The 25,284-nt window shown below is 42.9% G+C and overlaps 1 protein-coding gene across 1 annotated transcript; it reads right to left on the reverse strand.

The window, feature by feature from the left end:
• Positions 1–192: 192 nt before the first annotated feature.
• LOC130474233 (cytochrome P450 2D6-like) lies at positions 193–13,012 on the reverse strand. Its single transcript, XM_056845769.1, has 9 exons — positions 12,776–13,012; positions 12,122–12,293; positions 11,453–11,605; positions 8,888–9,048; positions 5,747–5,920; positions 4,921–5,062; positions 3,826–4,013; positions 1,369–1,510; positions 193–371 (listed from the first exon to the last, which is right to left on the reverse strand). The coding sequence occupies exons 1-9, from the start codon at positions 13,010–13,012 to the stop codon at positions 193–195; spliced, it is 1,548 nt and encodes a 515-aa protein (XP_056701747.1).
• Between the last annotated feature and the right edge of the window lie 12,272 nt (positions 13,013–25,284).

Consider the following 25,284-nt stretch of genomic DNA (forward strand, 5'->3'; position numbering starts at 1 on the left):
TATTGCAGCTATAGACACTCTGAGTGAGACATTTTCTGGTGTTTGTTTCCAGTTCTGTTTTATTCACAGGAACATTGTTTCCACAGCAGAGAAACACAAGAATAAATGTAATACAACACATTTCCACAAATTTTATGCTGGCAAGTTGCAACTTTTAGGCCATCACAGACTGAGCAGCAGATACCTGAGATATTATCTGGGGATGGCACAGATATCGAAAGGGAGTGGAGCGACTGTAAGAGCAAAGACCCTGTCTTCTTTGGGTCTGGGATGGTTCTCAGGAATGTGGAAAGTGAAATGCTGCAGGAGGCTGGTGAAGAAGATGAAGAGCTCCATTCTAGCCAGTGATTCTCCAGGGCAGGCATGTCGACCTGGAGGAAAGGGAAGAAGAACAGTTTGTGTATAAGAGCAGGAGAAGGGAGAGCTTAGAATCTAACTCTCGGTCCCTGCGTGGCTGTCTCTGATTTTCTTACTGTCCATATAAATGATAGCAAACTCTTCTCTGTCTCCATCTGGAATTGGCCTTGGTTAAACCAAATTAATTGTTTAAAAATTATAAAATAACTCCTTTCCCCCCAAGCCCATCTTCCAAATACAGACACTGCCACTATTGGGATAATGTCACAGCTGTTGGCTCCATTGCAAACTTAAATGCAGCCACATATGGAATATGATTCCTCAAATGGTGCCAATAGCTGTCCCAAGGGGTGGTTTAAGGAGGAGGAGAAAACAGCATGTGCTAGAAAGGTTACAGCTGCTTCTGTGCATACATCCCATTCACACATAGAAAAGGGCCCACATGAGTCCGGGAGGCACAAAGCTCTCATTGAGCATCTGCTTCAAACTCCATGTGTTTGTTTATTTATCTCCTTTATACCCCAACATTCTCCCTAATGAGGATCCAAAGCAGCTGACATCATTCTCTCTTCCATGTTTACTCTCACAACAATCCTGTGAGGTAGATGAGGCTGAGAGAGAATGACTGGCCCCAAATCACCCAGGAAGCTTCCATGGCAGATACTCTACATCATGTTGTTGTGTTATGTGTTGTTGCCCAACAAACATGAAGATCTTGTTGTGATGTGTACAGCAGGGCATAGAAAAAATCTCCTTTGAGACTGGTCTTCACTGTCTACTTGTTCTCAAAACAATATGCTCATGACAAGTAGAAGTTGCTTGTAAACCTTGTAGCTATAACAATTTTTAAATATTTAAAAATGCTATTAGGAGTCTGTAGTGCTCTCTCCTCTTCAAAGTGAATGACTATGAAAATGGGTAACTAACTGTTGGGGAAAGAGAAAAGGAAACAACGCCTACCTTTCTCTGTACATCCCATTACCAAACCATCTTCCTCCCATATGGGCTTACCTGCAGAGAAAGGCAGGAAGGCCTCTTGCTTGACAAACTGTCCCTTTGAATCCAAAAAGTGCTCAGGGTAAAACTTGTATGGCTTTTCCCACATGGTTTCATCCTTCAGCACAGAAGACAAGTGATTGAAGACTATGGTCTCCTAGCATGGTGTGGAAACAAACAGGTTAGAACGTTCTGCTGGTTTTCAAGAATCTAATTTCCAGAGAACAACTTTCTAACTGTAAGAATCACAGGATTGTGTACGTCTGAATTTACACTTACAATATTTCTGAATATACGACAATTACAGGTGAATCCTTATTGGAGTGAGTGACTCAGCCTGCCTGGACATTGAGGGGTGCTGAATCACCCCCCAATGTATAAGTGTTATCTCTTGAATGGCATGTTCCTCTCTTTGTCTGAACCTGGGAGCTTCCTTCTGACCCCTCCTCCCTCAGTAGCCATTGTTCTCTCACACTTTCCACATGGACTGCAGTGGAGACAGACGTTTCTGCAGGTCTCTCCTGTAGAAACAAATATCTCATACTTGCACACACGGGATGCCAGAACAGCTGGCCATTTGTGTTAGGGAAGTGTACTCTTTAGATTAGCTTTCTATCCTCCTATCAATTGGAACTTAAATATGAACAGAATCTACTTGAATAAATGTACATTTTACTTTTTTGCAATTTACTGCTTGGGAGGATTGATTCACTGAACTCAATATCACACTTCCATGACTTGGCAAAACCCTGCTACATTGACCAAATATACCCAATAATCTTATCACACTTACCTATAGGTCAGCAGTAGTATTGAGCATAGTGACTTACCACCAGGGGTGTTTATAGATGTAAATGGATTGATCTACTTTGAAACTCTGTCCAAAGCATGGCTATAGGGGAGACAATCTACACTAGAGTCAAGAATGTTGTTGGCAGGCACAACGATAGAGACAAGCAGAGTAGGCCCTGTAGCAGAAAATTCCACTCCTGCCTCTACACAGGGAAGCCAGCCTTAGGGTTGCCAGGTTCCTCTTGGCAACCGGCAGGAGGTTTTAGGTACAGAGCCCGAGGAGGGTGGGGTTTGGGGAGGGGAGGGACTTCAATGCCATAGAGTCCAATGGCCAAAGCGGCCATTTTCTCCAGGTAAACTGATATTATCGACTGGAGAACAGTTGTAATAGGAGATCTCCAGCTACTACCTGGAGGTTGGGAACCTAGCCAGCCTTCAGGTGGGACCTGTGGATCCCCCAGACTTACATCTCATCTTCAGACCACAGAGATCAGTTTCCCTGGAGAAAATAGAAGCTTTGGGGGATGGGCTCTATGGCATCATACCCCACTGAGGTTCCTATCCTCCCCAGACTCCATCCCCAAGTCTCAGGCGTTTCCTAACCTGGATCTGGGCAATGCTACCGTCCCATCCACTGCTGACGGCCAGGGGGACCTGGCAATGCTACTTCTTCAGGCAGAAAATGTCTTCATCCTCCCAAGTAAAACCACTATACAAAGAAGCAGGAGAAGGTTAGTAAAGGATACAGAGAAGAGGGAAAGAAAAGGGGGCGGAGAAAAGGAGGGAATCAATTTGGGCAGGGAGACACAAGGAATATATTTGCTTATTTTTTATTTATTCCTATCCAGATAGTCTTTTCCCATAAAGATCTTTCCCCATAAAGATGGCCAGTTTCTGTACTTTCAGGTAGGTACAGAGTAAATTCTCTGATTTAAGGCTGGTACAGAGCAAGTTTTTTTCGTTTTAAATCTTGTGCTCTGTAGAATCTGTCTGAACAGTCATGTTAGAAATCTCTTGGGGCAAGTGTTCGATTTGTGGCCTGAATTTTCAATATTTGTAAGAAGAGAAACTAAAATTAACAGAAAAAAGTTCAAAGTATGAGAAGTAAATTCTGAAAAGGATAGATTGAGTTTTCTCCTGCATCTGTAATGGGTTTTGGACATCTTATTTATTACAATAAATGCATAGCTCAGAGTGTTGTATAGTGACAGTGGTGCTTTAAGATTTGCAAAGGGCAGTGAATCCATCGTGCAACGGCACCTGATGGATGCACTTCCATGGAGAAAGTAACTGCAGACATATAAAGTTGTGCCATTGTACTTGGCCCCATAGAAAGTAAAATGCTTCTAGGATGGTATACTGGGGCCTTGCCCTAAGATGTTCTCTGTTCTTACAGTTTTCTGCAGTGTGACAACTTAAGTCAGGCTGCATTTAGCAAGGGTAGCTTTTCTATAAGGCCAGCTGAGGTGGTGGATTTGGAGGGGGGATGCAGTGCCCTTTTCTGTCCGTCCATCACGAACATTTTATCCCAGGCACCCATAGTATTTTGCTATGTAATTTTGAGTTAAGCTGAACCTATTGGCGCTAACTAAGAATCATGATCACCCTCAAACCAAGACTTTTATGTGACTTGGCAACTCTCATTTTATTTCTGAAAAGTGTGTTTTGAAGGGACTGTACCTTAGGGATGACAAATTTGTCAATTTCAGTATCTTGGTGTGTTATATAAGGAAATGCCAAAGGTGCAATATCAGCACAGCGCTGGATTTCATGGATGACAGCATTAGTATATGGCAGGTTTGCTTGATCCTCCATCATGGGTGCTTTGTCCTTGCCAAGAACTTTCTCAATTTCTTCATGGACTCTTTCTGAAATAGTAATTAATTAATTGCTTAAGTATACTACCTTTATTTCAAAAAAGGTCCAAATGATATTTTTTAATAGCTCAATTGTTCTTTAAATAAAAGACTGATGATCAGATTCCCTAATGTTTTTTTTTTACATTAAAGAATAACTTTTGGGGGGGGGATTGGATTGGGAAGATGGCACTTCTGGATTGGGGGACAGGTGATGGGGGTTGAACACTTTCTCTTGCACATCTTTCTGCTAATAGAAATTGCCCCCCACAGATGGCCTCCATCCCAAGGAGTATCTAGGTTGAGTGAGAGGGAGAGAACCTTTTAGTGTTAGATGATAATCTGCCATTTCTCTTTGCCTAAACAGAGATGAGACTAGTGTAGCAGCTGCCAGCTTTCCCAAGCCTTTCTAATTCACGGCTGTTGTACCTATCCCCATCCTCTCTTCCTTTGTGCAATAAAAAGACTTGGAGTGGGGTGGGGACACAGGAAGGTGCCCAGCTATCTAACTGTCTGCAGTTGGGAGGGCTGTATGGATAATGGCATTTATTTAGTTAATATACTTAACATAAATAAATGGCATGACGGGAGATGTGAGCATCCAATGTTGGAGCACATGAAATAAGTTTCGGTTTCAGTCTCTTTTTAAATTGTTGTTTTATTTACATTGTAAGCCGCCTTGAGTTCTACAAAGTAGCAAGGCTGCTAAAAAATGTTTTAAATAAATAAATATCATTATTTTTTATGCAAGGTGCCTTAAATTTGTGCTTCTCAAATTTAAAAATTCAAACTGGAATCTGACAACGAAGGGAGCTTTGACTCTCGAAAGCTTATAACCCGAAAATTTGGTTGGTCTTTAAGATGCCACTGGACTTGAATCTGAAGCATATCTACATTTCCCCTGATGTTCATCACTTACTCTGAATCTCAGGATGAAGGACCATTTTCAGCAGCCCCCAGAGTATGGTGGAAGAAGTAGTTTCGGTGCCTGCTGTCAACCACTCATGAACAATTTTAATGAGATTCTGCTCATTAAAACTGCTGTCTGGATTTCCTTTGACCTGAAGGAAATTAAAAGTTGGCAATTTATGTGCCAATAATCAACATTATGTTAGGTTTGGGAGCTAACCTGTGACTGTGCGATGAATGTACTTCATTAGCAGTAACCTGCAAGTAACCTCAGCTAAAAAAAGGCAAGAGGTAAAGAAATTGGTTCTTACTGTCACTAGGTACAAGGTGGAGTCAGATAGTACAAAGGATATTATGCAGACCACTTATGCATTTGCATATGTCTGATTCAACGACCAACATTGCTACTACTATTTCTGGCAAGGATGATGAGAAAGACGGGACAGCCTTCCCACTCTGCTCAGGGAAATTGATTGTTGACTTTCTTTGCTGATACCTGTTGTGTTAACAAAGGCCAGTATTGTCATCTAGCCATGCTGAAACCTGAAGCCATTTCCCAGGCCAGTGGAAGGCCATTGTACAGGCTGTACTTGCCTGAATCTACGATAGCCTCCTAAGAATTCTGAAAAGTCCCCTTGAAAAATCTGATTTAAATTCTGAACCTCAACACCTTTCTGAATTCTGCCCAGGAAGCCACATCGAACTCGTTAAAAATGTCTTGTGTCGGTTGGCCCTAGTATAGGTGGTCGTTCTTCTACCACTAATAAGCTGAGATCCAAATTGAAATGAATATGTAGGGGGGGGGGGAAAAACTGTGCCCATAGATTTGTTCCTACCTTTTCCATCTCCTCCAGAAATGCATCAATCAAATCTCTTGTGAAGGTGGGATCTCTGGTGTTCTTATGATCATTCACAATCTCTCTTAGTATGGCACTAACATCATTACTGAAGCTTGTAAGTTTATGGTGAGGTCCCGGCAGATAAGACAACCAGGGCGCTATGGCCATCATCTAGTATATCAGCAATCAAAGAAGAAAAAATGCTTAGTAAGGGTAATATTTATCAGCTATTTCCCTAGCAGTGAAACTGTTATGATCGAATGCTCCCAACTCACTACCTTTTCAGACACTGATATTGAGCACTTTCTGACCCAAATTCATCCAAGCTCTTCCCTATTTCTCTCATTTGGTAATCGAGGAACTGAAGATATTACCTGTTCTAGATGCTGTATCTCAATTTAGAAATATGTTCATTAAAAGGCATCCCTTATCCCAGGGGTCTGCAAACTGCGGCTCCTGAGCTGCATGCGGCTCTTTGGCCCATTGAGTGTGGCTCTCCGAACTTGGTTTGGAACCCCTGCTCTTGCACCCGCTTGCGCCAGCAGCCGGGCTGCGGAGCCGGCACGCCTGAGAGAGAGAGAGGGGGGGGGGCGCTGTCTCTCCCCCCCCCCCCGCCGTGGAGAATGGCCGGGTGCCCCTTTCCCTTGCCCTCAATGGTTGGGAGGCTAAAGCCTCCCCTCCCCTCTAGCCGCACGATTGCTAGGCGGGCGGCTCAGTGGTTCCTGCCCCCCTATCAGCTGTTGGGTGGGGCGGGCTTCCTTTGGTAGACCTGGCCTCCGGCTGAGTCCCATTGGGAGGCCATGTCTACCCACTGGCTTTCTTGGCGGTAGACCTGGACTTCGAGAAGGGGGAAAAGTCCCCCTTCAGAGGCCAGGTCTACCAATTGGCTTCTATGGACCTCCGGAGGCCAGGTCTACTGCCAAGAAAGCCAATGGGTAGACCTGGCCTCCCAATGGGACTCAGCCAGAGGCCAGGTCTACCAATAGGCTTTTATGGCGGTAGACCAGGCCTCCAGACGAGGACTCCGGACGGGGAGGGGGAAATGGCAGGGACTTACAATTTAATTTTTATCAATAAATAAGATCACTATTAAGAATGATATCAAGTTTTATTCAGTGTACCTATAGTTTAATTATGACTTAAAACTTTAATTAAAGTTTATTAAGTTAATAAACAGTGTACCTACCTATATAGTTTAAGTTTAAGAAATTTGGCTCTCAAAAAAAATCTCAATCGTTGTACGGTTGGTATTTGGCTCTTTTGACTAATCAGTTTGCCGACCCTTGGATTGATGATCTATATACTACTGTGTGTGTGTGTGTGTGTGTGTGTAAAGTGTCGTCAAGTTGCAGCCAACTTATGGCGACCCCTTTTTGAGGTTTTCATGGCAAGAGACTAACAGAGGTGGTTTGCCAGTGCCTTCGTCTGCACAACAATCCTGGTATTCCTTGGTGGTCTCCCATCCAAATACTAACCAGGGCTGACACTGCTTAGCTTCTGAGATCTGACGAGATCAGGCTAGTCTGGGCCATCCAGGTCAGGGCATATATTGCTGTACTTTAAATTAATTAAGAAAATGTATATATTACCTTTCCAGATACCTGCTCAAGACAGCTCACAAAATAAAATGTAATAAAAGAAAAGCAGCATAAAACAATTTAAATTAACAAGCTATTAAAAACAGACAGAACATGAAATCAACACAAAACGTTTAGCTGCTTTCCCCTGCTCTTCTCTTTTTCTTTTCGCAAAAATAAAAAAAAGTTATTAAAAAACCCAAAATGTTTAGCTGCTTACAATTATCTTTGTAAAACAGTACTCAGGCTAGAAGCAGATGGTAAAACCAATGTAAAAAAATTCAAAGCAGTTAGATAAAAGTTTGGGTAAAAAGAAATGTTTTAGAGTGGTGTCGTGGCACTTGGGGTTGGGTGGAGCAACCTGGACACTGGGGGACAGGGGAAGCTCCATTAGACCTACCACGTGGGTCAGGCTGGAAGGTCACCAGTTGGGTCGTGGTTGGGTATTGTCGCAGGGGCAGCCTTATTGGGAAAAGGCATTCCTATAGGTCAGAGGAGATGAAGAGAAAGATGCGGATCCAGGTCTCTCCCCCAGCTCCCAGATGGAAGGCAGCTAGTGGGGGTTGATTTAAGAATGGCAGTAGTGAGGAGCTGGGAGGAAGGCGCAGAGATGGAGGAGTAAGGACTGAGGGCCAGCAGGCATTTTGCAGGCATGCAGAAAGATGAGGGAACCAAGGTGTCTGGGAACTGGAAGTGAGGAAACTACCCTGAAAATAAAGAGTGTTGGCAAGCATCCTCATGTACCAGTGTTGCTGTTCCAGGGATGGAAGGTCCCCCCAGCCTCAGCCTGCTGAAACCCTCCATGCTGGTGGGTGCTACCCATCGGACTGGGCCAGAATGAGACCCATCGGTTACAGGTGCCTTAAAGAAAGTATGTTAGGTGCCGGGTGAGCTTCAAGGGAGAGAACATTCCATAGGCAAAGTGCCATTACAGAAAAAGCCCTGTCTCCAGTCACTACCCACTTCACTTCTGCACAGTGATGAGGGTTTGTGAGGAGGATCCTAATTGGTGGACTGGACAGCCTGTTACAAAGTTGTTGAAGCGGTCATTTTTAGCCGTTCTGCTACTGTTCTATCAAATAAATGAACTGACCCTGTTAATAACCCAAAGTCCCCAGACGATTACTGATATAATCAACGACATCTATCTAGAAATCCAAAGAACATCTGGAGAATTTCCAGTTATCTCTTCATTAGAGGAAAAGAGGAGAAAGCTCTGAGTAGCAATTTGCTTTTTCACCAGATTCAACCCTGGCCTTCTAACCTCAAATCAGACTGATATTTAGGTTGCCTCCCTTATTCTTTATAGTGTGTGTGTAAAGTACCTTCAAGTCACAGCCGACTTATGGCGACCACTTTTTGGGGTTTTCATGGCAAGAGAGTAGCAGGGGTGGTTTGCCAGTGCCTTCCTCTGCACAACAACCCTGGTATTCCTTGGTGGTCTCCCATCCAAATACTAACCAGGGCTGACCCTGCTTAGCTTCTGAAATCTGACAAAATCAGGCTAGCCTGGGCCATCCAGGTCAGGGCTATTCTTTATTACCTGGTGTCATAACAATACCTGGGGCAGGGTTCCACTTAATGCCTTCATAAGTTCTTCAGACAAATGCATTAGCTTCAGAAATGTTTTATCACTGTATTCAAATCGGTCACCGAGTGTTAGGATGCAGATAATATTGGCAACTGCGTTGTTTACAAGATTTTGTGGGTTAAAGGGCAATCCTATACAAGATAAAACAACAAAGGTATTAGAGTTATGTCTTCATATATAGCAAGCCTCTCATTAAGAATTCTAAATAGGCAAGTAAAAAATCAGGGAATTAGGTGAATTGGGAGATGGTTCTAGTTAAGCTAGAAGTCAGGCAATTCTAGCTTCTTCTTTTTTAACCTTTGGCCTGAAATCCTATCTGCTGAACATGTTTAACTGACAGACAAATGTCAACAGTAAAATTTGACACTAATATTAACCAGGGCAGGGCCAGTCCATTAGGTGTACCTAGGCTAGGGTTGCCAACTTCCAGGTACTAGCTGGAGATCTCCTGCTATTATAACTGATCTCCAGCCGACAGAGATCATTTCACCTGGAGAAAATGGCCGCTTTGGCAATTGGACTCTATGGCATTGAAGTCCCTCCCTAAGCCCCACCCTCCTCAGGCTACGCCCCAAAAACCTTCTCCCGGTGGCGAAGAGGGACCTAACCTAGGCTATTGCCTGGGGTGCTAGAGGTGGAGGGTTGCCAAAACCAGCCCTGCTGCTACCCTGGTCACAGAGTTGGCATCTGTCATGGCAAGTGGCAGCCCCTGCCCCAGTGGGCAGCATGCTGTGAGCCTGCTTCTTCCCTCCCTCTCTCCACTGGGAGAATGGAGGTGGGACTTTTCCCTCCTACCCTCCCCCTATGGGTGCGCTGGGGAGGGCAGGGCCCTTTTCCAGGGCTGCTTTTGCCTCCCAATCTGCCCCTGTTGGGAGGTGTAGCACTGTGGCAAGCCACAGCCCTGGCCCCAGTGAGGGGTGCGTGAGTGGGGGCAGCTTCCTTGCAATGCAGTGGGTGGGGGGAGAAGTAGAGGAAGGCAACAGTGGTGGTTTCTCTAGGGTGCTGGTGTATGTGCATGTGTGTGAAGTCATTTGCCTTGCACAGCCCAAATCGTTGGCCCAGCCCTGATTTTGACACCTTATAATCAGGCTTTGGGTGTTTATAAAGTAGCTTTCACTCCTAATGCTCCAGCTCATTCATTATGTTGGTGACTCAGAATGTTTCCTCAGTAGTTAAGTATTAGGAGATAATCTCTGTGCAAATATAAGGTTGTTCTGAAAAATACTTATAAGCTTCAGAAATGGACGGGATTTAGCAGTTTGGAAATATTTGGCTTAAATTAAAGCATTTTGTTGTCAAATTGGGATTTTTGATCCTCTAAATAATGCTGTTTAGCATCTGTGCTACCTTGATATTTCATCTGACTACAAATCATTTCAAAGCACAACAAAACTGAGCAGTTTGCTCAGTACAGACACTTGCAGTCTCCCCTATTTTCCCATTTATTCCCTTCTACTGCTTCTGGAGCTTTAACCATCCTCCAGTCTATATGAGATTTGATAGCTATTAGCATTTGGCAAGAGAGAAAGAGGTATATTCCATGTTATAGATTATCAGGAAAGGAATTCTAAATAAGATGGACAGTATGTTAATACTATGTTCACATTTGGAATACTATGTACAGTTCTTTACACTAGACCTTCGAAAAGCATATTAAAGAGCTGGTAAAAGTGCATGCAGAAAACAATGGAAATATTCAAAAGGTTGGAGCGCCTTTTCTATGCTGAAAGGTCAAAGAGTTTGGAACTTTTCTGTTTGAAAAATATAATTTTGGGGGGTGCAGGAGGAATATAAAATTGTGTGTTCTGTGGAGAAAATTCAGAGAGAGATCATTGGTGCCTTTCCTAGGGTGTTGGGGGCATCTGGTGAAGTTGGAGAGAAAATTCAGAACAGACAAAAGCAAGGCCTTCTTTACGTAGTGTCATTCATATAGGACAAGCCCTTCAATTATTAAATTGGTAAATGGAAGCTCCGTGTTCAGAGGCAATTAAACTCTGAATTCTACTTGTGGGGGAGGGGCAACAACAGGGGAAGTATTAGTTTCTGTGCCTCCACTTTGGGTCTTGGGGGGCATTTGGCCACTGGGAAACAATATTCTGGACTTTGCAGGACCATTAGTCTGATCCAGCAGCGGTTATCTTATGTTCCCATCTTCCTCTCATGCTTGCCGTTTTAAAAGTATTTGCTCAACATATTTGATGCCAAGACTAAAATTAGAACCAACATCTTGTACTACTGGCATGGCCAAAATAACATTGTGGAATACTCGCAAAGTCACATGAAACTGCCTTAAACTGAATCAGCCCACTGGCTCATCAACATCAGTACTTTCTACTCAGACCAGCAGCCATGCTCCAAGGTCTTGGGCAGAAGTCTTTCACACCACCTCCTTCTTGATCCTTTTAACTGGGGATGCCAAGGACTGAATCAGAGACCTTCTATTTGCACAACAGATAATCTACCACTGAGGTAAGCCCCCTCCTCTAGGAAACACACTTTCTAAGCCTTCCCAGTGACCCCAAGAATGAGATTCACCTTCTTGTGATTTGAACTCAGAGCATAAATATCTTGTTTCTTCAGATACCTTCTTTTCAAGAGTTTTCTTCCCCATCCCCAAGCTTTTCAGGGTAGAGACACAGAATCTTCTTTGCTCCTTCCAGCCACTGCTGAATGGTGCCATGAGTATGCCTGAAGGATTTCAAGTTCTGAAGTTAAGCATGTTCTGTATTTATTCCCCCCCCCCATTCTGGTTAGTGATCTTTTACAAGGATGGAGGTGGGCTAATCTCTTTGGACGTTCCAGGCCTACTATTCATTTATCTCCTTGAGTACAGAGCAGTTTCAGGTCTAGGGAGGTCAATGCTTACTTTCAACTGCAGTTTCTGCCAGCCACATAACCAACAAGTGACAGCTGTTCTGTTGACCACAATGACCAACTATGCAGATCGTAAGAACACAAACATATTTTTTGTCCCACTGGTCTGCAACTATCAATGTTAGTGACCTGTAGCTGAAAAAAACACTGATTTCTGTAACATTCCATCTGAAGGTATTGCTTACAAAAATGTGTTATATACAGTCTCGGGTACTACTCTTATTTACACATATCCGCTCGCTTGTTTCCTCAATTTCTCAGATCAGCAGTGCATGATCATATTGCTAGAATATGCATATTCTTTCCCAACACCTCACAAGCAAAACTTGCCTCCACTATTTTTTGAACAACCCACTAGTCTCAACAGTGGGACGGATGGCCGGTCAGCAAAATCCTCTGCTTTCTGTCCCAGTGCTTCCTTTATAATCTTGTATCCACTCAGTAAGACATAGCTCTGCCATCCAACCTGGAGCGAGGAGACTGGTCCATACTTTTTTGCGACCTGCAATAAAGAAACAAAGAGCAAGAAAACAAAGGAAAATACATTGCTCTTCTGGAGAACCGTTAAAAAGAGTCCCTTGCCATTTTGGGGGCATCAATTTACAGCTGATTTATGGCGACCCTGTAGTGTTTTCAAGGCAAGAGATGTTCAAAGGTGGTTTGCCATTGCCTGCCTCCATGTTGCATCCCTGGTATTCCTTGGAGGTTTCCCATCCAAATACTTGCCAGGGTCGAACCTGTTTAGCTTAGTCTTGCCATAGTCCCTTGCCTTAGTCCCATGTAATCCCTAAACAACATATTTTAACAAGCGGTCAAACATTTGCTGCATACAGGTGCAACCTTGGCTGAAGAATTACATAAGAAGCACTGTTTAGCTGTGGTTTCTCCTATCGCTGTTTCAAAGGAGCTTAGCACCCACACCTGACAAGTCCTACCATCCTGTAACACTACGAGCCATCTAAACCTGGTTTGGCTATTACTTACGTTTTGGAAAGTACTATGTGGTTGTCTGAGATTTAACTGCAGCAAATTTCCAAAGAAAGGTAGAGGGGTGGGTCCTGGTGGAAAGCGGCTGCTTCTCTTCCTGCACATCACATAATCAAGCAGTAGGGCCAGCAGTAGGAGACAGATGAGCATTGCTGTGATGTTGTTCCAGCACGATGAGGCCTGGGCTCCCAGCCAAGAGATGGCAGCTGGGATTACTGCTGCCAGAGTCACCATCTTTCTAGCACTTTGTCTCTTCCACACTAATTCTTGCTTCTGTTTTGTTAATGCAATAAAGGAGTTGTACATTTTAAAAAACTGAGAAACCCAGATTCAAGTTACAAGAGATAAGAGGGGATCTGGGATCATGATCTCTCACATATTTTTCCTAAAAGCAAAAGCAACTATTAGTAGCCCTCATAAGGTCATGTTCATGTGTGGGAGGGTAAGATGGAGGAGACAAATGTATGCCACCTTGAGCTCCTCGGTAGCAGACTGGGATAAAAATGTACTTACATGCATAATAAATAAAGGCAACTCCATGATGAGACATTGTAGTAGTCCATCATGGATGTAATTAGAACAATGGCAAAGTCGCTGGGGCTCAGTTTCATCCATCCATTCCTAAAATTTCTATGTCACCTCTTCAGAGTCCTGCTTGAGGCAGCTTACAATTAAGTTCTCAAGGAAAAGCCTCAGCTGGAAAACCAGGTGGAGCTAGCTAAAGGTCCTGTGTATCTTCTGTTGCTAAGCCTGGATTTAACAAAGCTGCAAACCTTCTCTTTAAGTCAGGGTGCAACCCCATCCCAAACCGGAGGTCTCTGCAAATTTTGATTGGTCTTATTATCAGCCCAATGGCACTTCAATCTCACCCAGACTGAACTTCAATTTATTGGCCCTCATCTTGCCCATTACTGCCTCCAGGCCCCACTTTAGCACACCTGAGTTTGGTTGATATTGAAAAATATATGATCTGATCTGCATATTGATATTTGGTTGATATTGAAAAATATATAACTATGATCTGCATATTGATGCCAACTCAACCTAAATCTCTGGACAACCTTTGCCAACAATTTAATGTAGATGTTTTGACAGCATAGGGAACAGACTGGAGCCTTGTGAATTCCCCAAGTTTCAGATGACACGAGGCTTACAGTGGTCTCCCAGCATGACCTTGGGTAATTAGTTTGCCAGGTAGTGTTGGAACAGTTGGCCCCTTAAGTCCCAGCTCAGTCAACCAGTCCAAAAGTATACTATGGATGGTGGTATCAAGAAGCAGCTGAGAGTTCTAGGAGATTCAACAGAGTCTCACTCCCTTGGGCGTCTTTGGGCTAAGGTGAATATGACAGTCTGACTTTCAAAAACAAGTTTGACAAGGGATTGGAATTGGGTCCAGATTGAGAAAAGGAAGGCCCAGAAAAAAACTGGAAAAATTTGCAAGGGAAGGAATTTTTCCCCATTTTTTACCAATTCATGTTTTCAACTTTTCTAATTGAAAACTTGGGACAATTGGGTGAGCACTGGAGGGAAAAAAACCTCCTCTGAAATATTTTTTTCTTTTGGAATGAGTGGAATGTTTATTAAGACAAGTGTTTTCTCACATTAAAAATACAGGCTGAAACAGCATGACGGCTTTTTTTCATTTCCCCTCCCAATAGATTAATTTGAAAATTTTGGAGAACACTAAAAAAAATTGCATATGAAATGTTTTTCCCTTTTGGAATGCATGAAATGCTTTTTAAGACAAGGTTTATTCAAAATGAATAAAGGTATGAATTTTTTTAATGTAAGACGGTCTACAGAATTAGATAGTTATAATAGCTGTGAACACTATAGATATATACAACATATTTTCAAGAATATGTTTTTGCTTAAGTGTAAATAATTTTGGCAGCAATTAATAAGCTGTAAAATATTTAATGATAGTATATTATTAAAAGGTCTGGCTTTTTAGTTGTATAAAGTTTAACTAGATTTCCAAACATGATGGTGATCCTACCTATAGACTGCATTAAAGTTTTTCAGTCCAAATAATAAATAATATGCTTTCTTTTGTTTATTACAGAAGTTGTTTTCTACCTTCACTTTAATTTTTTCTACCTCTCAGATGGCAGAAATTAAGATGTGCTGGAGTAGCATAGAGTGCAGCAGTTGCCAGCTTTCAAATATTGGTAACCAAATCGCAGCCACTATGGCTAATTCCTGAGCCCTTCAGTGGCCAGGGATGGCCTGGCCGAGGTGCCGCTGCCTCCAAAGAGGTTTTCTGGCCCCTGGGAGGCAAAAAACAACAAAAAACTCTCCCTGTGCCACAGCCCAAAACTGGATCAGGGTATCACACTGCTGCAGTTTACAAGAAAAAAAAAATAGTGGGAATCCATTCTCCAGTCTATTGTTGTCATATTTAGTTTACTCTCAGGCAGTAAGCATAATGAGGTTTAGTGAACTCAAAGTTGTATTTAGTTTGTGTGTGTGTGTTAAGTGCTGTCAAATTGCTTCCGACTCTTGGCGGCCTTATGAATCAATGTCTTCCAAAGTGTCCTATCCTTAACAGCCTTGCTCAGATCTTGCAAACTGAGGTCCGTGGCTTCCTTTATAGAGTCAATCCATCTCTTGTTGGGTCTTCCTCTTTTCCTATTTAGTTTAGTGGATATAAAAATGTCAGGCCTACTGTAACATTTCTTTGGTCATGACATTCTAGCTCTGACACTCATTTTAAAAAAAATACATGAATCACGAAGGTTGCCAGCTCTGGGTTGGAAAATACCTGAAGATTTTGGGGGTAGAGCCTGAGGAAAGCAGGCTTTGGGGACAGGAGGAACGTCAATAAGGTATAATGCCATAGAGTCCACCTTCCAAAATGGCCATTTTCTCCAGGGGAACTGATCTCTTTCACTTGGAGATCAGTTGTAATAGCGGGAGATCTCCAGATTGGCAACCCTGTGAATCAGACCACTGGTCTATCAATAGGGTTGCCAACCTCCAGGTACTAGCTGGAGATCTCCTGCTATTACAATTGATCTCTAGCCAATAGACATCAGTTCCCCTGGAGAAAATGGCCACTTTGACAATTGGACCCTATGGCATTGAAGTCCCTCCCCTCCCCAAACCCCGCCCTCCTCAAGCTCCACCCCAAAAATCTCCTGTCGGTAGCAAAGTGGGACCTGGCAACCCTTATCTATCAAGGTCAGTACTATCTATTTTGACTGGTAGCAGCTCTTCAGGTTCTCTGGTCAGTACTACCTGAACTTTTTAACTGGAAATGCTAGCTATCAAACTTCATGTCTTCTGCATGCCAAGCAGATGCTCTGAGTCACAGCCACTCCACTGACATATTTGCATACTACCTCTGTTCCAAATAATTATTGACCTCATTTAAAGGTAAAGGTAGTCCCCTGTGCAAGCACCGGGTCATTCCTGACCCATGGGGACTTTGTTTACGGGGTGGTTTGTCAGTGTCTTCCCCAGTCATCTTCCCTTTACCCCCAGCAAGCTGGGTACTCATTTTACCAGCCTCGGAAGGATGGAAGGCTGAGTCGACCTTGAGCCGGCTACCTGAAACCGACTTCTGTCAGGATCGAACTCAGGTCGTGAGCAGAGCTTGGACTGCAGTACTGCAGCTTACCACTCTGCACCACAGGGCTCCTGACCTCACCTAGCTGGCTATTATTTCCCGTAAGAGACAGCATGATTTAATTCTGATTATCCCTGGAATGTTAAGCATGATGTAGGTGGAGGGAAACAGACATAAATGAGGATATAACTTTATATTCCTTTGCCTTGCATAGCTCCTGGAAATTTACATCCACAGTTAGAGCTTCTTGCCCCTAGCTCTTGTTTCCCACCACCATTCAGAAGTGATGTCATGCTGTTGTTGATAGAGTTTCATCTAGTTCCTAGAGAGACATCACATCATATCTGGGTTTTCTTGGAAGTGACATCATGCCATCAGCTAGCTGCCATCTTTTATACTTTATTTTTCTTCCACCTCTGCTCAGGACTGTTGGAAGAAATGCCAACTGGGGGCAGGAGATCCCCTGGCCCCACCGGGAGGGGCCTGGCATCCCTAATTCTCGGTGAAATATTCCCTAAAGCACAATGGCTTGTTAGACTTTCTCAACTTGTTCACCCTATACAAAGGTTGAGTAAACTGCAATATGCATACAAACACAACTCAAAACCTCTGAGAGCTCACACAGTAAAAAGTTGAATTTTAAAACAACCTTACAAATTATAAACTGTCACATATATCTACTATAAAAATTAAAATTAAAGTCCACAAAAGCCAATATGTCAAGGTAGGGTTGCCAGCTCCGGCTTGGGAAATAGAGATTTTGGGGGTAGAGTCTGAGGAGGACGAGATTTGGGGAGGGGAGGGACTTCAATGCGGAATACTGCCACAGAGTCCATCTTCCAAAGCAGCCATTTTCCCCAAGTGAACTGATCTCTATTGCCTGGAGATCAGTTGTAATCCCAGGAGATCTCCAGCTACCACCTGGAGGTTGGCTAACCTATGTCAATGTGACTTCAAGACTGGGTTACAAAGTTTTTATGCCACTGTAATAAATTTTGCTACTGTCTTCTTGTTAGGCCACTAAGAAGATTTAATGATCAGCAGGCAGAGCAGGGAAGTAATTATAAGTGGAATTAACATGTTGACTCTTTGCTCCACATACATTGTACAGGAAAAAAGAAAATATACAATAGATTCTAAAACCTGAGCTCCACAAGGACATAACCTCTGCTCTCAGGGAGTTCTCCTGAATTTAGCTAAACATTGAAACAAGCTAACAAAAACAGCTTACGATAAGCAGGGACTGTAACATAGGAAATATATTTACTTACTTTCTTTACTTTTATTGCATTGACTCAGTCATAGCAAACAACAAACACAGAATCATAAAATCACATCACAGTTACATTGCCAGTTATAAAGTTCACAACTGTAATAACAAATTGATTTAATAATATCTTCCATAAAAATAAACTACACCATAACAAAATTACTTATCGTAATAAAACTATTAATTAGTAGGACTTACAAGCATGGCAATAAACATTGCCATTTGCAATATCTTTTTATTTCTATCTGCCAATAGCATAACAACTTTATTCAAATATCATCGCCCTGATAATCGTAATAAGATATTTTCAAGATATCTTTCCTGATCCACTGTAAACCTTGGGCACTGAAAGGTCATATGGGCCGGATCTTCAATAGATCTATGGTTGCGTGTGCAAACTCATTCGTCAAACAGAGTCCTATTATAGTGGGCCTTCACTACTGACAGCTGTAAAATGTCCATGCTAGCTTTAGTAAATGCCTTTCTATGCTCAGTAATCAGCAGATCCTCAAAGTATGCCAGAACAGTTAAAGGGAGAGAAAGAAGTTGCTTGTATAAAGAAGCTGATCTCAGGGTACTAAGTAACCCGAAATCTGCTAGAGCACTATGTCCAGTAGTCTCTGTTTAATTAAACGACTGGCTATAAAGGGATCAAAACTCCTTAGGTATTCCTCTGAAAATCCTAATATACCCACTAAAACCAATATCTGGGAGCACCATGACTTGCCTTTCATCTCCTTATGGAAATATATTTGTTATATTTTCCTGTCATGGGTTTTGTACTCTGAAACATCTACTCTTCTTCATTAGAATGAGACAAGAATACAGAATACAGGGATGAGCCAGCTTTTTATGTGTCTGCATAGGTTTTTATAACACCATTCAGAATTTACTGACGCATGGGAGGTTTTGCCTTCGATTTGCCACTCTCTAAATGCACATTTTCCCCAGCCAAATTCTCAAAAGTCAACAATAAGCCCCCATGCAGAGTTTTGAGAATTCAGATGAGGAAAATATGCATCCAGAGAGTGGCAAATCCACTCCCCTGGAGGGCCCCCCCCCCATGGCTGGGTTAGGATCAGCTTGGGGAACCCACCCCCCACAAAGTGGTCTGCGGTTTCTTAAAGATCTGAATAAAGAATGACCAGGTTGCCTTGGGGAGGGGCCGTGGCTCAGTGGTAGAGCATCTGTTTGGCATGCAGAAGATCCCAGGTTCAGTCTCCGGTATCTCCAGTTGAAAAGACCAGGCAAGTAGGTGATATGAAAGACCCCTGCCTGAGACCCTGGAGAGCTGCTGCCGGTCTCAGTAGACAATACTGACTTTGATGGACCGAGGGTCTGATTCAGTATAAGGCAGCATCATGTGTCCATGTGTCCAAATCCAAGGCAAAACCATGCGTTTTCGCCCATAGTTCCGCTTTTGGTAAATTTGGGTGACAAATCTAGCAAACTCCTTCCTAATCTCCACTCCAGATACTGGGTTTGGTCCAAACTAAATTGGAAATGTCTACCAATTCCCCTTTCCTGCTACCGATCTCCCGCATGTCATTCCTTAGAGTCCCTTTTCCCCACGAGCAGCAATTCTTGGAGATCAGTGGGGTGCAGTGGGAAGGGGGAGATAGGAGAGTTCTGTTCAGACATTGGAAAGCTTAATCTGGATCCAACCCACTATACGTGACAAAAGGGAATGCATGGATGCTTCCTCTGTACAAATTTATTTGACTTTTGAAAGCTTTCACCCTGAAAATCTTGTTGGTCTCTAAGGTACTGCTGGAACTCGAATCTTGCTGTCAAACACAAAACAGGTACAAATCCAGACCCGCCTCTCCCCTGGATCTCAAGAAACATAAAACAGACACAAATCCAGACCCAGCACTCACCTGGGATTTGGGAAACATAAAACAGACACAAATCCCGACTCACCCCTCACTTGGATCTGGATAGAAGCATACACAGCCACACGCAACCCGGCTCTCACAGTGGCATAATCACCTGTAGCTTTATATGTCCTCATTTTTGTTTGACAGATTGGAGGTCAAACCCATGAAGCATATGCCTGCATTTAGCAAGATTGAATTTAATCTGCACCCCAGACACCTCTATTGCAATATTGGGTAGTGTTTTTGAAACCAAGTCACTACACTGGTCTTGTTTGACTTCTTACTTTAAAGAATTGGTTGTAATGTCTCATCTTTCTTGCCACACTGGGGAGGAGCAAAGAGGGATTAGAGATATTCATAATTCCCTCTACACATTCTCAGTCCTAAACTGCAGGGGCTAATGTTCTGGGCCATGTTATGATCTTCGAAGCTATGCAGCTTGAAGGAAGTAGCCAAAACCTGCACTATGGACATGTTCAGTCCACGTTTGTTCAAGAACATGACAATGATATATTAGCATTCTTTTGAGCTAATGCTGTATATAATGCAGGTGGTGCCTTTAACCCACACAGCCTCATAAACAAGGCATTGACTAACAAGATTTATATTATGATTTTGATGACTGCTTTGAGTACAATAATAAGGCATTCTTGGAGCAAATGCGATATTTTGCTCAAGGTCTTCCTGAAGGCAGCAACCAGAATTCTGTCCCAGGCAATTTTGTAATTCTAACTGGTCCATAATGATTAGAGATGCTTCCAAAATTCTCTCCATCCCAATTTCTTCCTGGATTCTGGAACCCCATATTATCTTGGCTTGTTTCTGGATTGTGATGGCAGCATTATCGTCCTAGGGTATATGTAATTCTGGGGATATCAAGTGAAGGGAATGAATGACTGCTGTGAATACATTACTAATATAGTGCACTATCATGCACTACCAGGTGTTTTGCCTGAATTTGTGGCATATTGCCTATGTGATGTCATAAATCCAAGATGGCCACCTCTACTGACGTTAATTTGCATTCCAGGCTATAACTCCTTTCAGAGTAGTCCTACAAAATTTTTACTAAGGACCCTTTTTTTTGTTAAACATAAAAAAGGGGGGAAGGTTATTAACAGCATTTCGATATTGTTAACTGTTTTGGAGATATATAAGCTGTTATGCTGATAATTGCATTACAAATCCTGTTTTTTAGGTTTATATGAAATAATTTGTAATATTGGAATATACAATTTATTGAAAGTATATTTACAATGAAAGAATTCTTAAGAGGTTTTACAAGTCGTTATCAGAGACCCAAAGGTCATTTTCCTCCTCATCATCTTTCTCCTCATTATTCTCTCACAGCTCTTCATCGCCACACACCTGCACAGCTCTGTGCATCTAAGGGACTGACTTTGGCATTTGCAAGTGAATATCCGTAAGGGCAGCCATCTTGGATTTATAACATCACACAGGTAATACGCCACAAATTCTGGCAAAACACCTGTTAGTACATGTTAGTGCACTATATTAGCAATGGATCCACTTTAGTTATTCATTCCCTTCACTCCAAGTCCCAAGGACTAGGTTATTGTGACATATGCCCCTACACTATTAGGAGTTGTGGTGTTTTGCCATGTAAATACTGTGTGTCCATTTTATTTCTATGTTTTAATATGTATTTAAAATATGTTGCTGTGATTTAAAATATAGGACTGCAGAGTAAGAAAGAGGGGGCTTGATGGGTGAGTGAAGTTTGTTATGACTGGATGTTATGATTGGATGGTATCTGTATCCTAAGGATGGAGTTGACTGGGTGGTTCAGAGAGAGGCTTTGTGTGAGAGTTAGTGCTGAGCAGTGTGTGTGTAGAGGAAGGAGCTTAAGTGAGGTGCTGCTGGAGGAAGAGAATCTTTTAGGTCAGGATCTTTTGATTTCTTATGGAGACTTGGTCCAGAGACTGGAAACCTTACTAGCACACAACAATGGCCCAAGAATTAAGAGAACAGGGATACCCTCAAAGGAGTGGTTTGATAAGGATTGCATTGAAGCCAAAAGGGCCCTGACTTCTGCTTTTTACTTTTATAAGAATGTATCTGAAGATGATAGACAAACAGCTCACATGGTTTTCCTCACCCGAAAAAAAAAGATAAACAACTGATTGCCTGCAAAGAGAGAGAGAGAGAGAGAGAGAGAGAGAGAGAGAGAGAGAGAGAGAGAGAGAGAGAGAGAGAGAGAGACCCCTCTATGGTTATGCAGGGTAGGATTTTGAATATACCATACCCAGGCAGGACCTGTCCTTGCTCTTCTGGCTCTATTGATTCATTAGCTCATGCCCTCTTGGAATGCCACTTTTATGAGGAACTTTGATCACATTATATCTCTCCCCTTTTAACATATAAATCTAATGCCTCTGTCTCTGACATAATGCCTTTTTTATTAAGTGACAGGGATCCCAAGGCTACATTGTCAGTGGCAAGATTTATTTCAGTTCTTATATCCCTCAAACATTAGATTTACAACTGCTCAAGATCAATGGATCAAGGAGCTTCTAAGGGATAAATGTAAAGGTAAAGGCAAAAAAAAAGATGATATAAGAACCACTTGGCAGTGTGTTATACAAGCGACCAGAGAGAAGAACTCTGCACCTTTTTGGAGACTGACCAAAGGCTATGTTAGCAAGGACACATCCTCTCTGGACTCCCTTATTTCTGCAGATTCATGGGTAGCCTACTTTCAGAAGATGTATGAGGATCCCTCGTGTGAACCTCTCACAATGGGGACAAAAGATCTGCCTGAATGGCCACCAGTATCTACAGGAGAAGTTAAATCTCTCACCGGCCAATTCAGAATGGGGAAAGCTCCTGGTGCAGATTATATACCACCAGAACCCCTGAAACACAATATAGAGTGGCGGGCACCACCCCTGGCGTCACTCTTTACACATATTGATAGGTTGGGCCTTATACCTAAGGATTGGGGCTTGGGGATTATAGTACCTTTTTTCAAGAAGGGGAGGAGAGATGATCCAGCAAACGATAGGCCTGTTAGCCTTCTTTGTATTATCAGCAAGTTGTAAGGCAGACACCTTCTTGATAAATTTAAGAATTGGTTAGAGCAGGAAAACCTAATCGGCAGACAAACAGGCCGGTTTCAGGGAGGGTAGAGCATCAACAGATCACTGCCTGATTCTTCAACATCTGATCGAAAAGTACTCTTCCAAAAGTTCAGTTTCACTTTATGCTCCCTTCATAGATTTGAGGGCAGCTTTTGATTCTATTTCCAGGACTAAATTATGGGAGATATTAGAAGTAACATCAATAGATAAAAGGCTCCTTTTTCTGATCTGTGCCCTCTATAATACCACAAGGTTAGATGCACTAGGCAAGGGCATCTTACAAACCCTATTAACATCTTGAAGGGAGTGAAGCAGGGCTGCTTACTAGCCCCCCCCCGCTTTTCATCGTTTATATCAACAACATGGTTAAATGCCTAAGTAACCTCGATTTTTACCCTCCTAAGCTAGCTCACCGCCAAATCTCTGTTCTGTTTTTCGCCAATGATGTTGTAATTTTATCAAGAACTCCAGTAGGACTTAAAAGAGCATTAAGGACACTTGCTCAGTATTGCAGCAAGGAACACCTAGCAATAAATTATCAAAAAACCAAAATCATGGCATTTGGCAGGAGACCTAAAATCCAGGTATGGAGTATAAATGAACACAAGATAGAGCAGGTGACTAGGTTTAAGTATTTAAGGGTGGCATTACAGGCCTCAGGATCAAGGAAAGCCCACTGTCAGTACACAGCAGATACTGGATAAAAATCCGCCCATACTGTAATTAAATTTTTATGAACAAAGGGTGGACACTATGTCCCAGCTGCTCTTAAATTACTCCAGGCTAAAACAATGGCCCAACTTCTATGTGGGACCATGATAGGTCCTCCTCCTTCCCTCTTTGCCCCATTGGAACGGGTGGAAACGAAGTTTTTGAGAGCAGCTCTCCAACTTCCTTGTTGCGTGTCCAGATATGTAGCCTCTCCTGCCGCCTACCTTTCCCAATTAGAGATCTTCAGATATAGGAAAGCCAGTTGCCAGTTGCCAAGCTCTTCCCTCGGTGGTTGTTAGGCTTTCCCCATTTAGGAACCATTGAGTTAGTTGGATTGCTGGGATTTTGTTGCTTTCCTTGAGTCCTTCCACTGAAAATATGACACAGCATATATGACTGTGCCTTTTCTATAGATCAGTGTTGAATCACACCTGAAATGAGTGTGAAATCTTCAAGTGAGTTGTCTTTGGCCGTTTCCGCACTAATTATTTGTAATGTTTAATGAAGTGCCTTATCTTTTTTGTGTCTGCACCATTTGAAAGATGCAATTCATTACTCCACCCCCTTCACATTCGCCCTTCCCAATCCCCCCCCCCCCGCCACACTCTCCTCCTGGTAACCATTTTCGATGCTTTTTATTTTTTTAATTGAATGTGATTAGACTAGTAAAGGTTTGTTAAAGCAAAGGAACGTTGGAACGTTGGAGCATTGCACTAACCATCCCCTCTTTCCCCTTCCCTTGATAGCCACAGGAGCATGTTCAGTCTTTCTTGGCAGCCCCACATGGAGCTGCTTTGGAGCACGCAGCTACGTCCCATCCCAGGAGGCCCTCCAACTCCATGTTTGCACGGAGGCTGAAGATGGAGGTGCTGTGATTGTATTTGTCTCCAGAGTGTGCATGAATGCAGAAGAGGTGGTCATATTGACAAATAGAGAAAACTCCCACACGCCATCCCTACTTCCTCTCCCCTCCCCCGGCACTGGGCGAACTCTGCCAGTGCCTTTCAGGGCTTACACATGCATCAGAGCCCAGGAGGGTGAAGAGGCAGCAGCAGCCCGGGGCTCCCCGGCTGGGCAAACTGGCTCACATACATAACTGGGCAGCAGCTCCATCCGCAGTGTTTCCAAGTCAGATCCTAGCCCCGTGGGAGGTGGGAGGACAGGAACCCACTGAGCTCTTTTCAATTCCACAAGCTGCAGACAAGGGCATCTCTGGAAGCACCGCAGTCCAGGCCCGGGCAGGAGGGCAAGGATGAGAGGCTACTGGTGAGGCAGCAGGTCCCATCTACGATGAAGAGGGAGAAGCAGAGGATCCTTTCCCTGCTCCAAGGGGCAGCAATTGCAGCTCCTTTTCTCCTTCCCACACAGGAGTCAACTGAGCTCCAGCCCGGACAAGGGCTCATGTTTGTTGCCCATTTCCCTCCCCATCCCCCTCCTTCTGCCAGTCATTTCCCCACTTTGTAATTTTTTTAAATTAATTTTGCATCCATTTTAACTTGATTACCGTCTCTCGAAAGACAGAAACAAAAAAGGGGAGGGGAAGGGGGGTGTCCTGGCATCCACAATGTAACAAATGATGCAACGCTCTCCCACAGAACATATTGTCTTTTTTTGTTGTAAGTGCAGACAGGCAAAAAACATTCTTGGGCACAATATGTATAGTAGGGTTGCCAACCTCCAGGTACTGGTTAAACAAAATAAATTCACCTATACTATGAATTAAAGCTGTAGTAAAGAATAGTAAGGGAGCTCTCAGTGGCTATACAAAATCACAAGTATTCAATTTCACATATAACAATTTACTGTGTCAACATTACCACACTAAAATAACGAAGTGCAATGTGAATCTATGTGTCACTAACATGTAACATACAAGAACATACAAAACAATATTACAATGGTTTGAAACCCAAAATTTGTTTAAGTCATCAGACTTTCATTTTTCTATATATTCTTAAACATTTGGATATGTA

Source organism: Euleptes europaea, chromosome 3, assembly GCF_029931775.1.
Source record: "Euleptes europaea isolate rEulEur1 chromosome 3, rEulEur1.hap1, whole genome shotgun sequence".
In the NCBI taxonomy this organism is placed as follows: domain Eukaryota; kingdom Metazoa; phylum Chordata; class Lepidosauria; order Squamata; family Sphaerodactylidae; genus Euleptes; species Euleptes europaea.